Source organism: Miniopterus natalensis, chromosome 1 (genome assembly GCF_054644295.1).
Source record: "Miniopterus natalensis isolate mMinNat1 chromosome 1, mMinNat1.hap1, whole genome shotgun sequence".
Taxonomy (NCBI): Eukaryota; Metazoa; Chordata; class Mammalia; order Chiroptera; family Miniopteridae; genus Miniopterus; species Miniopterus natalensis.
Genome location: NC_142081.1, coordinates 63,681 through 80,550, shown reverse-complemented (window position 1 = coordinate 80,550; position 16,870 = coordinate 63,681). Strand labels below are relative to the sequence as shown.

Genomic DNA, 16,870 nt, shown 5'->3' with positions numbered 1-16,870 from the left:
ACAGAGTGTAGAAAGTGCTGAAATAATGGTGTGTGCAGACCACGTGTTTGTATCACATGCCATCCAAGAGAATGAACTCGAACACGCTCCCTGGTATAGAATTCATAAAGTGTCTTAGTCCCGAGAATGGACCTCCCTCACCTCCAGCTCCAGCAACACAAGGGACGGGCCCCAGCTGCTGGTCTCTGACGTCCACTGTGGTTTGTGCTGGGGACACAGCTGTGCCCAACCGCCAGACCTTGGCTGAGCTCGGCAGTGGCACCAAGACAGGGCCACTGCTGGGAGACAGGAGTCACCTGAAGGAAGGTCCTGGCTCCAGCCACCTCCGAAGCATTTGTGGGGCCTTCAGGAACTGCAGGGGGTTTACACAAGGTCGTCCTCTTGTGGACACATTCGATCATATCTGACGGTTTCCTGGGCTCCCCAAGCCCCCTGGATTTTTCTTTGTCCATAAGATACACTGTCTGTTTACACGTGAAAATGTTTCTACCAATGAATTAAATCTATTAAAATACAAAGCCATCAGTGGTAGCGACAGAGAGACAGGTGTAGAGACTCTTGGAGGAAATGTCCTATGGAGAGGAACCGGGACCTTGGGAGAAATGAGCCACAAACACCACCTGCCCCTGGTCCTGTGGGTGCAGCACAGAGCCTGCGGGTCCTGAGCGCCCCCTGGTGTCCTGATTGGGTGCTCAGCCCTGTCTCCAGAGGCTGCAGGGAGGGTTGTGTGGCTCTTACTGACCTCCCCTCACTGTGTCTCATGCACAGAAATACGCGGCTGAGTCCTCAGATTTCAGGCTGTTCATTTACAGATACAACGTGTTCTTGGCATTGTCTCTGGAGATGGTGAATCGGCCCTTCACAGAGTCTGCACAGGATGTGCTACTTCCACCAGGATTAATGTACGAGACCCACTCCAGCCCCTTCCCTGGAGCTTGGAGGATCCAGCTCATATCCCTGCTACTGAAGGTGAATCCAGAGGCTGCACAGGAGAGTCTCATAGAATCCCCAGGCTTCACCACGGCTCCCCCAGACGCCACCAGCTGCACCTCACCCTGGACACCTGCAAACACAAAGAATTTCTGGTCAGGAAACTCACACGTCCACTCTTTCTCTCACTCATGTCCACTCACACTCTCAGTGTCTCTTGTTCTCCATAAATTACCTCCTAAAATAGCAACAAGGAAAACCCAGCTGAGCCCAAGCCCCATGGTGAGTGGTCTGTGTTCAGTCCTGATCAGGGAATGAGAACAGCTGGGGATCCCGGGGCTGGGTTCCTGTCCCAGAGCTGCAGGGTCGGGGCTGGGCTGGTTTTTATGACCAGAGGGGCCTATTTGCACCTCATCTTGCTATGTAGGGACTCTTGGGTTGGACACTGACATGAAGGACATTGTCTAAGAGTGTGACATGTCCAATTGTGCATGTCTGCTAAGAACTAGGGCCCACATCTGGGCCTGTGCAATTCTCATTGCACTTAGCTGCTTCCAGAGACCTGTACAAATTCCCAGGAAAGAAAATTGTCATAAAGAGAGTGGAGAATAGTTTGAAATGAGAGATGCTTTTCAGATTCAACAGTAATGACATAGGAGAAATCAACCATCACAGCCAGAGGAAGAAGTGAAAGTTCAGGGTGTTGATGTTCAAGGGACGGGAGCCCCATCTGACACTATTTCCCTCAAAGTGTTCAGAGGATGAATCAAGACCAGATTGTGAACCCAGAGGGGGTGGACAAGTGCTGGGGAGAGTGGAGGGTCTGTGTGGGCCCCTGGGACACAGAAGCATGAACCCTAGAGACACAGGCAGAGCCCCCGGGCCATGACCTTCAGGGGTCGGTGCTGACTGTGTAGCAGCTGCACTGCCTCATGTGCTGTGTTTCTCCTCTGGACCCTGATGGGAGCCAGTTTCTTTCCCTGGGGATGGAGAAGTAGCTTTGTCATGACAGGTGTGTTTGGGTGAAGATGTGGGTAATGATTTGTGAGCAATGAGAATGTTAGTACTGGAAACCTTGCTGTCTGCATGGGACCCGGGGAACCCTGTCTCCATGTCCACACATGATGGGAGGGAACTGGAACAGGGGCCTGACTCAGGGCAACACTGTGGGAAGCCACCTGGGATCACGAATGGGGGCTTAACCCAGACTGAGGACACACCACCCAGGGTTCCTGCTCCATTCGCCTCTGACTCTCCTTGTTGTGTGACCAGTTCAAGTTTCCTCTCCTCACTTTCCTCTGAAATAGCCCCACATGTTCCCTAGAGTCATGAGACACTGTGGGGAGTGTGCAGGGCACCAGCCCCGTGTGTGCTGACCTCGTAGCTCCCATCTCTCCTGGGCTCACTTTCTAGTTCTGTGAATCTCCTGGTGCCGTCTCCAGGGTTTTCTACATGTAAGATCATGTCATCTGCATACCGATGGGAAGTGATATTTTGTTCTGCTCCTCTCTGATTTAGCCACTTTCTATTCTACTTTTTTAAAAATCTAATTATTCTGACAACGATATGCAGCTTGTGGAATAGAAGCAGTTACTGGGGTGCCCTTGTGTTGCTCTTCATGTTACAAGAATTGCTTTGAAATTTTCTCTGTGGAGCACAATTGCCGGAGCCCGCCGGCAGAGTCTAACGGTCCTGAGGAAGGGGTGAGCATGAAGAAAAGACAGACACAAAAAAGATGGGATCGGGAGGGCTGCAGCTCGTGACTCCTGCCAGCTGCCAGCCCCGAGTTTATTTCCCAGCTCAGTTTATACAGACACTGTTGATTATGCTAAATAGCACCCTGCCCTGCATTCCTTTACCTTGCCCCTATGAATGCTCTTAAGAGTAAATATCTTGCCTCCAGCAGGAGCTCAGATCTTATTAACTATCTTTGTCTCGGCTTCTAATGGGAACTTTTGGGGAGGATTGTCCTAGGCTAGGTGTGTGGCTTGACTGCCCTTTGATCCTTCAGGCTGGGACAGCATCCTGAAAAGCCTTTCTGGAATACATGGCCACAAGCTAAATCGGTATCCCCTTGGTGCCACAAGGACCGGGTCAGGAAGCAGTAGGGCACATCTGCAGCTCACCCAGGCAGCTCCTCCGTGCCTGGGGCCACAGGGCTCCCCACACACAATGCTAACTGTTTTCTTTTCCAAAGTACCATTTACTATACGGAGGTTCCTCACTTCTCTATGTAACGCATTTTGAATTTTGATCATAAAGAGGTTTTAATATAGTCCATTGCCATTTATTTATATGCTGATACAGTTAGTCCTTCATGCTGGGGATGAGCTGTGGCACATTTACTGGTTCCCTGGGTTGCACCGTCCTTGCCTTCCTGGAGGATGACGCACTGATCATGGTGAATGACTCTCCAAAGGGCTGTTGAGTTTCCTAGTATCATTGAGGATTTTTGCATTTATGCTCATCAGGGACATGGCCTGTCATTTTTGGATTGCTCTTATTTGGCTTTGGTAGGAGTGTAGTGGTCACCTCAATAAAATAATTAGAAAGACTTTTGTCTTCTTGAAAGTCTTGGACGTGTTTGAGAAGAACTGACTGAGACAATACGATTTGTTCTGTGAAATTTGGCTAGAATTTACTCTTGTATCCACTTGAACATGGGATTTCCTTGTTGACAGGTTTAGATTAATACTTCAATTATTTAAATAAATATGAACCCATCTAGGAATGTCAGGGGCAAATTCTTAATTTAAACACCAAATTATGGACTGAGAAATACAACTGTTGATCTTCACAGGGTGTGGACAGGGCATTGTAATTCCCACATGGACACACCTGGACTGAGCAGTGAAACCCTAACAGGTGAACTAAGTCTGGATGCCTCAGGTCGACCTGAGCAACATGAATTGACTTGGGAACCAATAGAGGTCCCCGCCTAGGGAAAGACCTGCCTCTCTGAACTGCAGCCAGGGGCTGGTCTCTGCAGGCTCTGAGGTGGGCAGGACCAGCTGCTACCTGAGACTCAGCAAATGCATGTCTGCTCTTCCCCCTGAAGATGGAGGGATTTTCTGAAGAGGGAACAAAGTTATTCCCCTCAAGATTTCTGGGCATGGAGGGAACCAGATGGAAATGGGAGCAAGTCTCCTAAGCTCATTTAACAACTCCTCCTGTGAGAGACAACACTCAGCAAGGACACCCACAGAGTTAAAGGACAATGTATTTGGGATCAATGTGAAAATTCCACTTGTTAGCAGACCACATGCTTATTTCATGTGCCATCCAAAAGAATGAACTAAAAACACACTTTCTTACAGAGGTTTCATAAAATGACTTAGTCCTGAGAATGCACCTACTTGGCCTCCATCTCCAGGGAGCACAGAGAACATGTCCCAGCTGATGGTCTCTGAAATCCAAGGTGGTTTGTTCTGCAGACACAGCTGTGCCCGACCCCCAGACCATGGCAGAGCTCAGCAGGGACACTAAGGCAGGGCCATGGCTGGGAGAACCAGGCGACATCTGAAGGGACCACAGAGTGAAGAAATCTCTGACCCATTAGTTGGGAGGTCCTGAAGTGCAGGCAGCTTTAAGCATGTCCCACGTTTCATGGACAGACATTGATTGTGGGCTGACGGTTTCCCAGGCTTACCAACCCCTCTGCAATTTTCTCCCTCACAAGTGATACACTCCCTTTCTGCACGTGAGAATGTTTCTACTAAACTAATAAATACTTTAAATGCAGACCCATCTGGGGTAGGCACAAGGCCACACGTCTGGAGACTCTGGAGAGACTGTTGTGCGGAGAGGAAGCCCTGAGACCTTGGAGGAAACAGCCAGAAACTCCACCTGCAGCTGCTCCTGAAGCTGAGACAGAGTCTGAGGCCGTGAGCGCCCCCTGGTGTCCTGGGGACCCCCTGCATCCCAGCCTCCTGTCTCTTGCAGGGAGGTTTGTGTGTGGCTCACACTGACCTCCCCTCACTGTGTCTCTCGCACAGAAATACACGGCCGAGTCCTCAGATTTCAGGCTGTTCATTTGCAGATACGTAGCAATAATAGAAACTAAAGCAGCAATACCAGCTATCAGCAATCCCAAGGATCTTTTAGGTCTCTCCAACAGTTCATTTAACTCTTGCAACACTTCACGTCCTTCATTAGTACACCAGCGTCCTTGAATCTTAACTGGAAGCATTACCAACGCAGGTTGGTGCAATACCAGTAAATCTAAGTTTGCCTTAGCACTAGATACACAATTTGCAAGGTTACAATTTACACAATTAATGGTATAATAAACAGCTAATTTCTTCATCAAAACCTTACCTAGCAGTCATACATAAGGAGGAGGAACACGGGCTAAACCTCCTTTAACAGACTAGCTCCCATTTGGATGATTCTCATCTTTCTGTCTCACTGTGACAATGTCCGTGTTTGCTACTAAGTTCCAAACATTGGGTTGAACTCGTCCATGCTCTGTTGTTGGTAGAGTCTCCACAGATCCTCAGCACATTTTCTACTGGGGGGTCTCCAATGCCGCTCAGCTGCGGAGAAACCTTCTGCCAGTCGCCTGGTTCCCCGCAAACCGCACCAGCCTCTCCGGGAGCCACCGCCCCGCCTGGGCAGCTGTGGGAAAACACAAGCATGCCCTCGCCCCCAAATGAGTACTGGATCGGGACCCCTGCCACTGCCCCCTGAGTGGATCTTTCCACCACACAAGGGCATAGGTAGACCGAGGCTTGGCTTGCCAAAAGCGCTGTCACCTTAGATTACATGTTGTTGAGTTAAACTATTGGCATTAATATATGGATATATATGCTATTTACAATCATCGACAATAGCAGACCTTGGTGTGAATGCAGCCCAGAACTCAGCATCTATCACGCACCCTACTCTTCGGCAAAGCTTTACACGTTAAGCAGTCTCCTTTCCAGGGAAAGTCAACTCAGAAGTAGGAAATAAATCACAATAAACAAGGGGTCGTTACTGGGGAGGAGAAGTGAAAAAGTCCATTTCCCCTCTTGCTGTTCAGCCTTGCTTACCTGGGTGAACCAGCTGCCCGGAAACTGGTATGAATAAGATCTGCACATGCTGTTCTACTATAACGTCCTTGAGTGTCACAAGCTATGCCGTGTATTTCCAGTCCCCTCTCCTCTTTACCACTTTGCTGCTCTAAAAAGACAGTTTTATTCTGATGTTCCTGCAGTGTTTTCTTAGGATGCCTCCTTGTAGACAGCTATGCAATTTTTGCATCCATTCTTGTAAGCCTTGCATTAGCTGCTCTAAATGTCCCAGCCGCCCGCCAGACCCTTCCTCCTTGGGCTTTTCCTCCATAATCATGAGCCATTCATCCTCCTCGCAGTATGGAGCCGAGGCGTCCCTAAGTCTGCCTTGTCCCGCAGACGGAGCTCATCGCCATCCTCACAACCCCACCAACCTGTGCCAAAGCCTCTAAGGCCGGGGGACAAGGATTCTCAGGCAGAGGCCTCTCTGTCCTTTGGAGCCGCAGCCCAGAGACAGCCGTCATCTGTGGTTCTCTCCCACCGCTTGCCTTCTGGGTCAAGATCTAGACAGTCCCTAATCAGGGTCCAGAGGGAAGGTGTTTCTACCGACCCACCATGTCGTCCTGGGTCCATCTCCCTCTGCCTGGTGTCACCTACTCTTGGTGCTGTGACCATGATGACAGGTCAATGAGTGTCACCACCTGGGTCTTTCTTCTCTAGCTTTCTGTTCACACCCCTCAGTTGCCCGCTGTCCTGAACCCATGTGTCCTGCTGCTGGATAGTTGGGATCCTGAGCTGTGAGGGGCTGAGCTGCTCTGTGCAGTCAGCAGAGCCTCCTGTTAGATTTAGGTGACGGTGGTCAGAAGATTTGATGATTAATTTCATTTGGGGAATCGAGTGCCTGAAAAAGACTCTCTGCCTATTGTCCACATGAGAAAGTCATCTCTGTTTACAACAGACATTTCTAGATGACAGACCTCAGAGGAAAGTGCAGAAGCAGGGATTCACAGAGGTTCCTGGGCGAAACTGTGACCTGAAGAGGAAACCAGCCAGGAAACAGCCCAAACCGCCCACTGCACCTGCTCCTGGGAGGGTCCTTGTGGTCAGGGCCCCTGAGCTCTCTGGTGGCTTCAGCCCCTCCTGCAGGGAGGTTTGTGTCTGTCTCACACTGACCTCCCCTCACTGTGTCCCTCGCACAGTAATACACGGCCGAGTCCTCAGACTTGAGGTCATTGATCTGCAGAAAGGCTGTGCTGACAGTGGTGTCCATGGAGAAGACAAATCGTTCTGAGAAGCCCTGGGCATACGTTGGTTTCCCAGTGTTTGTGTTGATCCAGCCAATATACTGGAGACTTTTTCCCGCAGCCTGTCGCACCCAGTGCATAGCATAGCTGGTGAAGGTGTACCCAGAAGCCTTGCAGGAGACCTTCACTGAGGCCCCAGGCTTCCTCACCTCAGCCCCAGGCTGTACCAGCTGCACCTGGGAGTGGACACCTGCGGGGAGGACACAGGAGTGAGAGGAAATCCCCATTGACTGTCCCTGGTCCCCCCTCCATCCATCCCTGGGGAGCCCTTACCTGTAGCCACGGCCACCAGGAGCAGGGTTGTCCAGGTCCAGTCCATGGTGCGGGGCTGTGCTGGGCTCTGCTGGAGGGGAGGGTGAGCTGTGGGGATGTGCTCAGGGCACAGACACGTCCACATAAACCCAGTCTCCCTCCCCTCATTTGCATATTCATGAGGCAGAGCATGTCATAGCTGAGGGCTGGACCCCACCTGAGAGAAGACGGAGACACGGTGACCATGGCCCGTGGGAGCCTGAGGGCCCAGGTCCTACTCCTTGTCGGAGGGTCCGTGTCCCTGCCAGGTCCCTGAGCTCTGGGCAGACACAGCGCCTCCCGCTGAGCAACAACCCTCAGGACCTGCTCCTGTTTGTGAGCCCACCTTGGGTGACACGGGGACCACCTGGGCCAGCTCTGGCCTTTGACACCTGAATGTCTTATTCCTGGATCACTGTTTCCAAAATCCTGGGCCAAGTGAGTCACTAAGCCCCTCCCTGTGCCAGTCCCTACAATTCGGATGAGCAGAAGCCACAGGTCCACGAGCTTTGTGGGTGGTTCTTAGGGCTCATCAGTGGACAGACCTGCTCCTGGGAAACACGATATTTACGGGCAAATCATCAGTCCCTGCCCATCTGTCAGGCTCTATTGATATTTCCCAGGAAGACCAGGCCCTCGGAGGAAACCCCTGCCCAGCTGCCCTGCACCTGCTCCTGGGGCAGCAGCCCCGGGCTCCTGGGTCCTGAGCGCCCCCTGCTGCCCAGCCCATGCTCTGAGGGGGGTCCTGCTGGGCTCCCAGGGCACTGACCTCTCAGCATCTCTAGTCCAGGAGTGAAGGCTGCGCCCGACTCAGAATGTTCCCTCGGGGACCCCACATGCTTTTGACATCTCTGGACAGAGGGACCTGGCCCCCCCGGATCCCAATGGCTCTGCCTGGAGAACCCAAGACAGGGCTTTATGGAGCCAACAGGGACCCCTCCCTGGACCTGCCCGATGCACGGACACAGCCGACCCTCCTCTGGGTCCAGAAGCTGTCGGGGGCTCTGGGGCCTCTTATGTCCTCAGGTTCCTCTGGCTGAAGGTCCCATCTAAATATCCTCATGTGTGGCTCAAGATTCACTGCTACAATTCTATTATTCAATAAATTAGAAAGACACACTCTGTGGAGGATTTTCATCATAATGACCCTAAATGTCCCTTCTCGCCTGTACCCAGCACATGGGCGGGGCCCCCACACTGACCCTGACCTAGTGTGTGACCAGCTTCCACAAACAGGAAAGCGAACACGCTGGACGTGGAGACTGGAGCGAGCCCGCCCTGTGGTTTCCTGTTCTCCCAGCAGCTGGACCTGCAGACGCCACAGGAGAAGGGTTCTGTCTGGTCCTGGGAGGTCAGACCCAGGGGCCCATGTCCAGTCCCTGCAGCCACACTGACCCGCCATGTGGGGAGGGTCACACAGGTCTACACCCTCTGGTGCCCATTGTGAGAGCACAGCCCTGAGCCCTGAGGGCAGGACCATGAAGAACACTGGACAGGGGTCCCCTCTGGAGCAAAACAGGTGTCGATGCAGGAACAGGACCCTGAGAGTGGGCCTCGGTCATCACTGTCCCTGTGGAGCAGCATCAGGGTTGTCTCCTGATGTTCTGACTGCCCCCCTTTTGTCCTGATCACCCCCTGGTTGTCCCTGGTGTCCCCCTGTTGTCTTGAGGGGACCCTGAAGGTATCGATGTCCTCTGATGAATCCCAAGTGCCCCATGGATTTTGTGAGAAGCCCCTGAATGACCTCAGCACCCACTGATGTCCTGGGGCCCCTGGAAAACCCCACCCCAGACGCAGAAATGGACAAAGCTGTCAGCAGGCTCATGAGTCCACCCGAATCCTCAGGAGTCCACGTCGAAAACCCAAGAGGAAACCTCCTCACTCCTGGTAGGACGGCTACTACGTGAGAAACAAACCTGAGAAAGCAGGTCCCGTGCTGGGGAGCGAGGGGAGGAAGGAGCCCTTGCACCCTCCTGATGGGAAGGTGACGTCCTTCAGCTGCATGGGAAACGGCACGTTGGTCCCTCCAGAAAAGGAAGGAGAAGCCTGTTCGACTGAGCAACCAGCCCTGGTGTCCCTGCAAGTGACCAAGACGGAGTGTGAAGAGGTGCTGCCCTGCCCACTCACTGGGCAGGAATCAGTCGCCCAGACGGGAAGCCACCCAACGTCCATCACGGATGAAGGGACAACCGGTGTCCTAACGCAGGACAGGATATCACTCAGCCTCCAAACGGGGAAATCCTGCCACAAGCCCAGCGTGGGTGACACTGGGGCCAGTGAGCTCTGTGAAATGAAGACTCAGGTAAAGCCAAGTGTTGTACGATCCCAGGTAGACTGTGAACTAAATTAGGTTTCCTTCCAGCAGAGTGTGGAGGAGCCCGGGGCCTGGGTGTGGTGAAGGCCGGTGCCGGGCACGTGGAAGAGCGGAGGGTGGGCTGCCCTGGGGTCCTGGGCGCCTACAGGAGCAAAGTCGGAGGCCGCTGGAGGAGACAGCTGCTGGCAGGACGGACACCAGACCCTGACCACGGACACGAAATTCACAGGGGCCTGGGTGTGTTTGCCTCTGAGTGTGGAGCCGTCCATCCCTCAGGGCCCTGTGGACAGCAGGGCACCTTAGTGCACAGGGTGGAGCTTTGCCCTGGGAATGGGGGAGACAGAAGCCCCCCCAAACCAGAGAAGCCTCCCGGGTCGTCTCTGAGACCCACTCCCTTCACTCTGAGCCATCACTGGGCCCACGGTGCTCACGTGGGCAGCACAGAGCCTTATTTCTCATGGCCGAGTAAGATTCCAGGGGTGGGTGTCCCCTGTTCTCTTATGTTATTAAGTTTGTCTACATGTCAATTTTAAATCTATTGGCATGTCCTCCTACCATATAAGGATCTCTGTGCTTGAACATACAGAAAGGGCAGTGCTTCGGTGCAGGTGAGAGTGTCCTGTGGCTTTGGGATGGCCATGGGAGATTTTAATTAAGTAAATAAAGAATCCCAAGGGTTAATTCAAGTCCAACAGACCATATCTGGTACCAGTGAGTCAAGTATTGGCCTGTGCTCTTCCACTCTGGCTCCCAGTGCTCCCATAAACCTTCTCCAGGGCAGATAGGGACCTGCCCAGTGAGGGTGCAGAAGCCCATGTATATAATGAAAGCAAGAATGAAAGTCTGTCTTCTAGTGTTACCCACACTTCAGGGCTGGAGACAAGTACCTTCCTGGGAAAGAGACCTCAGGCTGCAGGTCTTGTAAGGGTGGCTCCATGTACGTGGTGTGTTGGTTTCCTTGGCCCTGAGCGTCTCTGGCTTCCTGACCCTCAAGGAGACAAACAAGACTGAGTGTTGAGAAGATGCTTTTCTATCCTGGGGACTCAGAGACACTGAGAAGTTAGAGAGATTCATGGAGCTGATGGAGGGGCTGTGGGTTTCCAACAACCAGAAGGACATTTACAGATGGTCTCTCTGCATAGAAGGTAATGAATATCCTTATAGAAAATAAGAAAATAAATTATTAGTGAAATAAATTTAAGTCAGGATGCCTATGATCAGTGGGGCTGCTTGAACTTAAGGTTAATTACTCATTTGTGAGATGGAGGCCTTTGCAGTTTAAATTCACAGTCAATGCCATTGTAATAGGAGTGAATTTAACCACAGTCTGTTTTTTGCAAGTTTGGTTATTACTATTCTGAGAGTTTATTGTAAGAGGTGGATAGCTCTGTCTTTTCATAGCATTTAGATAAGTGTTTTGTAGGGTCTGCATGTAATCAATATATTCACACAGTGGCCAGTGTGACTCAGGTTTTGAGTGTCCACCTATGAACCAGGAATTCATGGTTCGATTCCTGCTCAGGTCATGTGCTTGGGTGGTAGACTTGATTCCAAGTACGGGGCATGCAGGAGGCAGCCCATCAATGCCTCTCATAGTTGATGTTTCTTTCTCTCTCTTCCTCTCTCTGAAATATATAAATACATATTAAAATATATTTTCAGAGCACGGACATAAAAACTGGACTGTAGACGTGCCCCTAACCCACCATCGTCCTTAGAACATGAACTCAGTGGATCCTGAGCACCCAGGGGTCCTGAGAGCATGTTTCCCTCCAAGGCCCACAGAAATTTAGGGACCCTTCCTCTCATCCAGCTGCCTGTCGGGTCCCTTCCAGTAGGAGCACCTTGGACCCTGCTGTTCACAGGACGTCCCTTCTGAGTTATTTCCATCCACTGGCCCCTCCCGCTGCTCCTTGGCCCTCAATCCACACAGGTCTCTGCTGCATCCCAGGTGAGCCCTGTCTCTCTCCTGTGGCTACATCCCTATTAAAAGAGCCTTGGACAGAATCTCCTTTCCAATTTAGCGACTGTCAGAAGAGCTTTTCTGTAGTAACAGAGAGAACACAGTGAAAGGGGCTTCAGACTCAATAATCCACAGGCAGCAGACAGGCTGAGGGACGTGCTCTGCTCCAACCCCTGCACCTTCAGGAGGGGGCATCTGAGAGCAGAGCCCAGGCCCGGGGTTGGGGTCTGAGCCTCAGAAGGCTGATCCCAGGCCCTGTGTGGAGGGAGGTAGCTCACGGGGATGTCAGCATTGCCTCAGGATGGTGATTTCTTCCTAAACTCCATTGATCTCCTGGGAATGGAAATGTCTGTAACTATCCTAGCCTGCCTCTCAGCTGTTCTTTAGGAGGTAAGCTGCCGTCTAGTATCCCAGGTCTACAGGTGGAGAGAATATTTCCACGGGATGAATCCCTCCATACCTGACTTGGAAATAGGATTGGGGACAGTTTAGGACTTGTCTCCCGTGAGTCCAGAGCAGGCCATGCTGCAGACACAGGTCTTAGACTCTCCTTTCCCTCCTCTCTTCTCACCTCTCCCAGGGCAGTGCAGCCCCACCCCACAGGTGAACGCTCAGGAAGGTCTCCCAGATCCTTGACCACAGAGAGGTTCTGAGTATCTGGACTCATCTCCCAGAGAAACACAGGCACTTACTCTGGACCAGCAGGGACTCTGAGATGGGAGTGGATCATGTTACCTGCTCCTGGTCACAGACGGTCATTTTGGAGCCTGCCTTCCCAACGTTCACTTGAGACCCTCTCCTCTCCCAGCTCCACCCCAGCTGGAAGCAAGTGCAGCCACACCCAGTGCCACGCCCTGTAACTGTTACCTAATCCCCTTAGCTGACCCACTCAGGGTAGGTTTTCCCTCAGTATCTTCTTGGTAGGAAGTGGCCGGGCACAGGGTTGGGGTCCAGCTTCACTGAGGACCTTCCTTTTCTCCATTCCCGCTGACGGTTCTCCTCCACCAAGAGCATGAGGCTGGTGGAGGGCTCGGTCTCCCTGAGGGTGCCCCTCTTGCTGCTTGGGCTCTGGGTGGTGCTGGCTCCGGTCCAGAGTTCTCAAGGTCGTCCCTCGTGGCGCTACATCTCCTCCGAGGTGGTGATTCCCAGGGAAGAGCTGCACCGTGGCAAAGGTGTTCGGATTCCAGGCTGGCTCTCCTACAGCCTGAGTTTTGGGGGCCAGAGACACGTTATCCACATGCGGCGAAAGAAACTGTTTTGGCCCCGAAATCTGGTGATAATGACTCAGGATGACCAGGGAGCCTTGCAGATGGATTACCCCTTTGTCCCTCTGGACTGTTACTACCTCGGCTACCTGGAGGACGTCCCTCTTTCCATGGTCACCATGGACACGTGCTATGGGGGCCTGGACGGTATCATGAAGTTGGATGACCTTGCCTATGAAATCAAACCCCTGAAGGATTCCCACAGGTTTGAACACATAGTTTCTCAGATAGTGGCAGACACCGATGCCATAGGACCCATGTTCCCGCTGGGACACAAGGAAGAGAGGCACCCCCTGTCTCAGGTGAACGTCAGTTTAGTCTCCAGGGTCAGTAGTAAGCTCTACCCATCCCATGGAGGAAAGATTAAAGGCTGCTTTGTGTTTTCCTATTCAACTTATACTATGTACAGTAATGTGACAAAATGTGTGGAATTCCTGATACAGATAGGTAATATAATGGACACCCTGTTGCGAGGTATGGATTTAAAGCTCTATATTTCTCTCATATTAATTTATGACAAGAGAGATCCAACCCATATGAACAACTTTAATGTACCAGATGGTCCATTTGCTAAGTATTATTTGAATCACATTTATCCCTCTTTTACACCGCATGCCATCATAGTTATGAATAAAGATTCCCCCCATGAACTTCAGTTTAATCCAACCACATACCATCTGTGCTGGCCAAAAGGTATTGTCTTTATGGCTCACTTAAACAGACATCACTTTTTGCTATCGATTATAGCCACCCACCAAGTCTCGAAACTTTTCGGTCTGTTTATTGATGAAGCAGAATGTATTTGCCAGAGAAGGACCACCTGCATCATGTACAGATACCCTGTGTTGACAGATTCATACAGTAACTGTTCCTATTTTCACATGCAAAACGTGGTTAGTAATACTTTAGCACCCTGCTTGTACATCCCTGCTTTCTCGTATTACAATCAAAGCCTGGTATTGGACCGATGCGGAAACTACTTGGTGGAGGGCACAGAGCAGTGTGACTGTGGGTCCTTCAAGGAGTGTTATAACAACCCATGCTGCAACAATGACTGCACCTTTACGCCTGGGACTTCCTGTAACACAGGCAAGTGCTGTGCAAACTGCACCAACGTGGTCCCGGGGACGATGTGCAGAACAATGCAAAGCATCTGCGATCTTCCAGAGTACTGCCCCGGGTCAACCCCGACATGCCCTGCAGATGTTTATCTGCAAGATGGAACCCCTTGTACCGAAGACGGCTACTGCTATCATGGGAACTGTACTGACCGCAGCCTGCACTGCAAGGAGATCTTTGGTAGAGACGCGGAGAATGGGCCAGACCACTGCTACAACATGAATAAGAAGTCCAACCGGTTTGGACACTGTGGTACTACTTTCTTACCCAAACTGGAGGATTGTGGTGTTGCGAACATTAAGTGTGGGCGCCTACAGTGTGTCAACGTCACTCATTTGCCTCGGCTGCAGCAACATGTGGGATTCCACCAGTCTCTGATCAGGGGGACCATGTGTTTTGGGGTGGGTTCGCACCGTGGGTCAGAAGCAACTGATGTTGGTGCTGTGAGATCTGGTACCCTCTGTGATGATGGAAAGTTTTGTCTTAACAGTCGTTGCAGTGGTACTGTGAGTGACATAAATTATGACTGTCCCCCTTCAAAATGCAATTTTCATGGAGTTTGCAACAATAGAAATAACTGCCATTGCCATGTAGGCTGGGAACCCCCTATGTGCATAGAAATTGGTGCTGGAGGAAGTGTCGACAGCGGGCCACCTCCAGGAAGGATGCGGTCAGTACGGCAAAGTAGGATGTCAGTAATCTATTTGAGAGTGGTCTTTGGTCGCCTGTATCTTCTCATAGCTTCACTCCTCTTTGGAGTGGCCACAAATGTGAGATATCGCAAGACAACTAGTTTCCAAACAGAGAGGGCTGATCAAAAGTAAACAGCCAATCAGCCCTCCGACCCCTGCGCATCCATAGGCAACATAGAAGAAACACCTGAAAAAGGTTGCCATAACCAGCTGGCAGAGCTCAAGCCCACATTTCTGGGTGTCTGCAGGGGTCCTGCTGTTCATCACGGGTGAGCGAGCGGCGTGGGCATTTGCACACCAGCTCTCTTTGAAAGCTCGCTGCCCAGCACTCTGAAATAAATCTTGAAAACCACATGTTGGTGTCCTGTACAGTTTTTGTAAGTCTGTAGGAGCCCTAACTGAGCTCGAGACTCAGGCCTGGAGAGGAGACCTGGTCAGCAGCTGGTCTTGACCTGTGGACGCATGTTCCAGGATTAGTGGTCACAGGTTCCTTTAGGGCCAATTCATGGCAGTTCCCTACAATCGTGCCCTTGGCAACCAAGGTTTCCCTGTCTCCAGGTAACCTCTCCTCTAAACAGGTTGGGTTCAGGGCAATGGTGTGCTCCTCCCAACCAACCCTGCCTGTTTCACCCGGGCGTGGCAGGGGGCTGCTGGCTGAGAGCCAGGGTTCACTGTGGGCTAGTGACACCTGTGTCCCCTTGGAGAGCAAAGTTCCCTGTGGGGAGGCTGCGATCATTCAGTGGCATTCAGCCAGAAAATGATGTAGATGTAGAGATCGGGGACCCTGGCCTTCAGGGGAGCCTGCGCGTGTGGGCCCCTCCTCCTTGCCTGTGCACTTCAGAGAAGGGCCGTGAGTGCTCCTGAGTCCTGGGGAGTCATGACATCGTCTTCACAACAGGCCTGTGGGGCTGGAAACCAGCCTACCTCTGTGTCTGAATAGTTTTCCAAGAAATGCTATTATGTTAATTTTTAATGTAATGTAAAATTAATAAAAATGAAACAAATTTCACAGCAACATTTAAAATTAGATATTTCCTCCATGCAATACAGGTACATTGTGTGGAATTTAAAAGCCAAAAATTCCCACAAATTGAAGGACCCGGGGTGACCTTGATGGACAGACACGTTAGGTGGTCGTTAGGAGAGGAAATTGGGACGCGTGTTGGCCCCATATTTATTGACACTTTCTTCTGTGACTGGTCATGGAGGGAGCTGGGGAGAGTGAGCAGGGCTCCAGGCCCTTGGAGCCCAGGGTCTAGGTCAGAGTTGGTGAGAACTGAACAGTAGATGACTGGGTCCTGTGGAGGTGGTTCCCACATCCCCCCCAGTAAGTGAGGAGCAAGAGGGAACCGTGTGGCAGGGAGCAGACACCTGGGGGTGGAGGTCCTGGGGGATGATCATAACCTCCGTGGGGCCAGGTGTGCCTGTCAGAAGGAAGGAAACCAGTGGGGACAGGTGGGCATGTAGGGGTCAGAGAGCCTGAGCTCAGCACACAGGTGCCTGGACTGCGCTTGGTCTCTCTGTGTGGGAGCTTTTCGACCACAGGAAGACTAGGGCACTCACGTGGCTCTTTGTCAAGAAAGAGAAGGACATGCAGGAGCCGGGGAAGGGAAGGCCCCCAGGCGTGGCCGTGTCTCACCTGCAGACAGGCACTATCCCTTCTTCATTTGTTGTCTGCCGTGAGAAGAGGAGGCATTAGAGCCAGAAAGAAGTGTCCCTGACGCGGCCGAGCACTCTGAGAGCAAATCCCGGCTCCCAAGAGGTAGACCCTTTCTTCCCCCAAGTCCACAGCAGCCTCTGGGGCTGGTCCTTGTGCTGAGAGGGTCGTGAGCGCCCCCTGCAGCCCCCCCCTCCCTCACCGGGGCTTGTGTCTGGCTCCCACTGACCTCCCCTCACTGTGTCTCGCACAGTAATACACGGCCGGGTCCTCGGTGGGCACAGAGCTCAGCTGTAAAGAGAACTGGTTCCTGGACGTGTCAGCAGGATGGAGATCGGCCC

General features: G+C 52.0%; 1 protein-coding gene across 1 annotated transcript; it reads left to right on the top strand.

Annotated features, from left to right (window-relative positions):
- The first annotated feature begins 12,808 nt into the window (after positions 1-12,808).
- LOC107527283 (disintegrin and metalloproteinase domain-containing protein 20-like) lies at positions 12,809-16,571 on the top strand. The gene is made up of 3 exons (XM_087817794.1): positions 12,809-13,394; positions 14,265-14,418; positions 16,418-16,571. Exons 1-3 carry the CDS (start codon positions 12,809-12,811, stop codon positions 16,569-16,571), a joined length of 894 nt encoding a protein of 297 aa, XP_087673920.1.
- Positions 16,572-16,870: the final 299 nt, after the last annotated feature.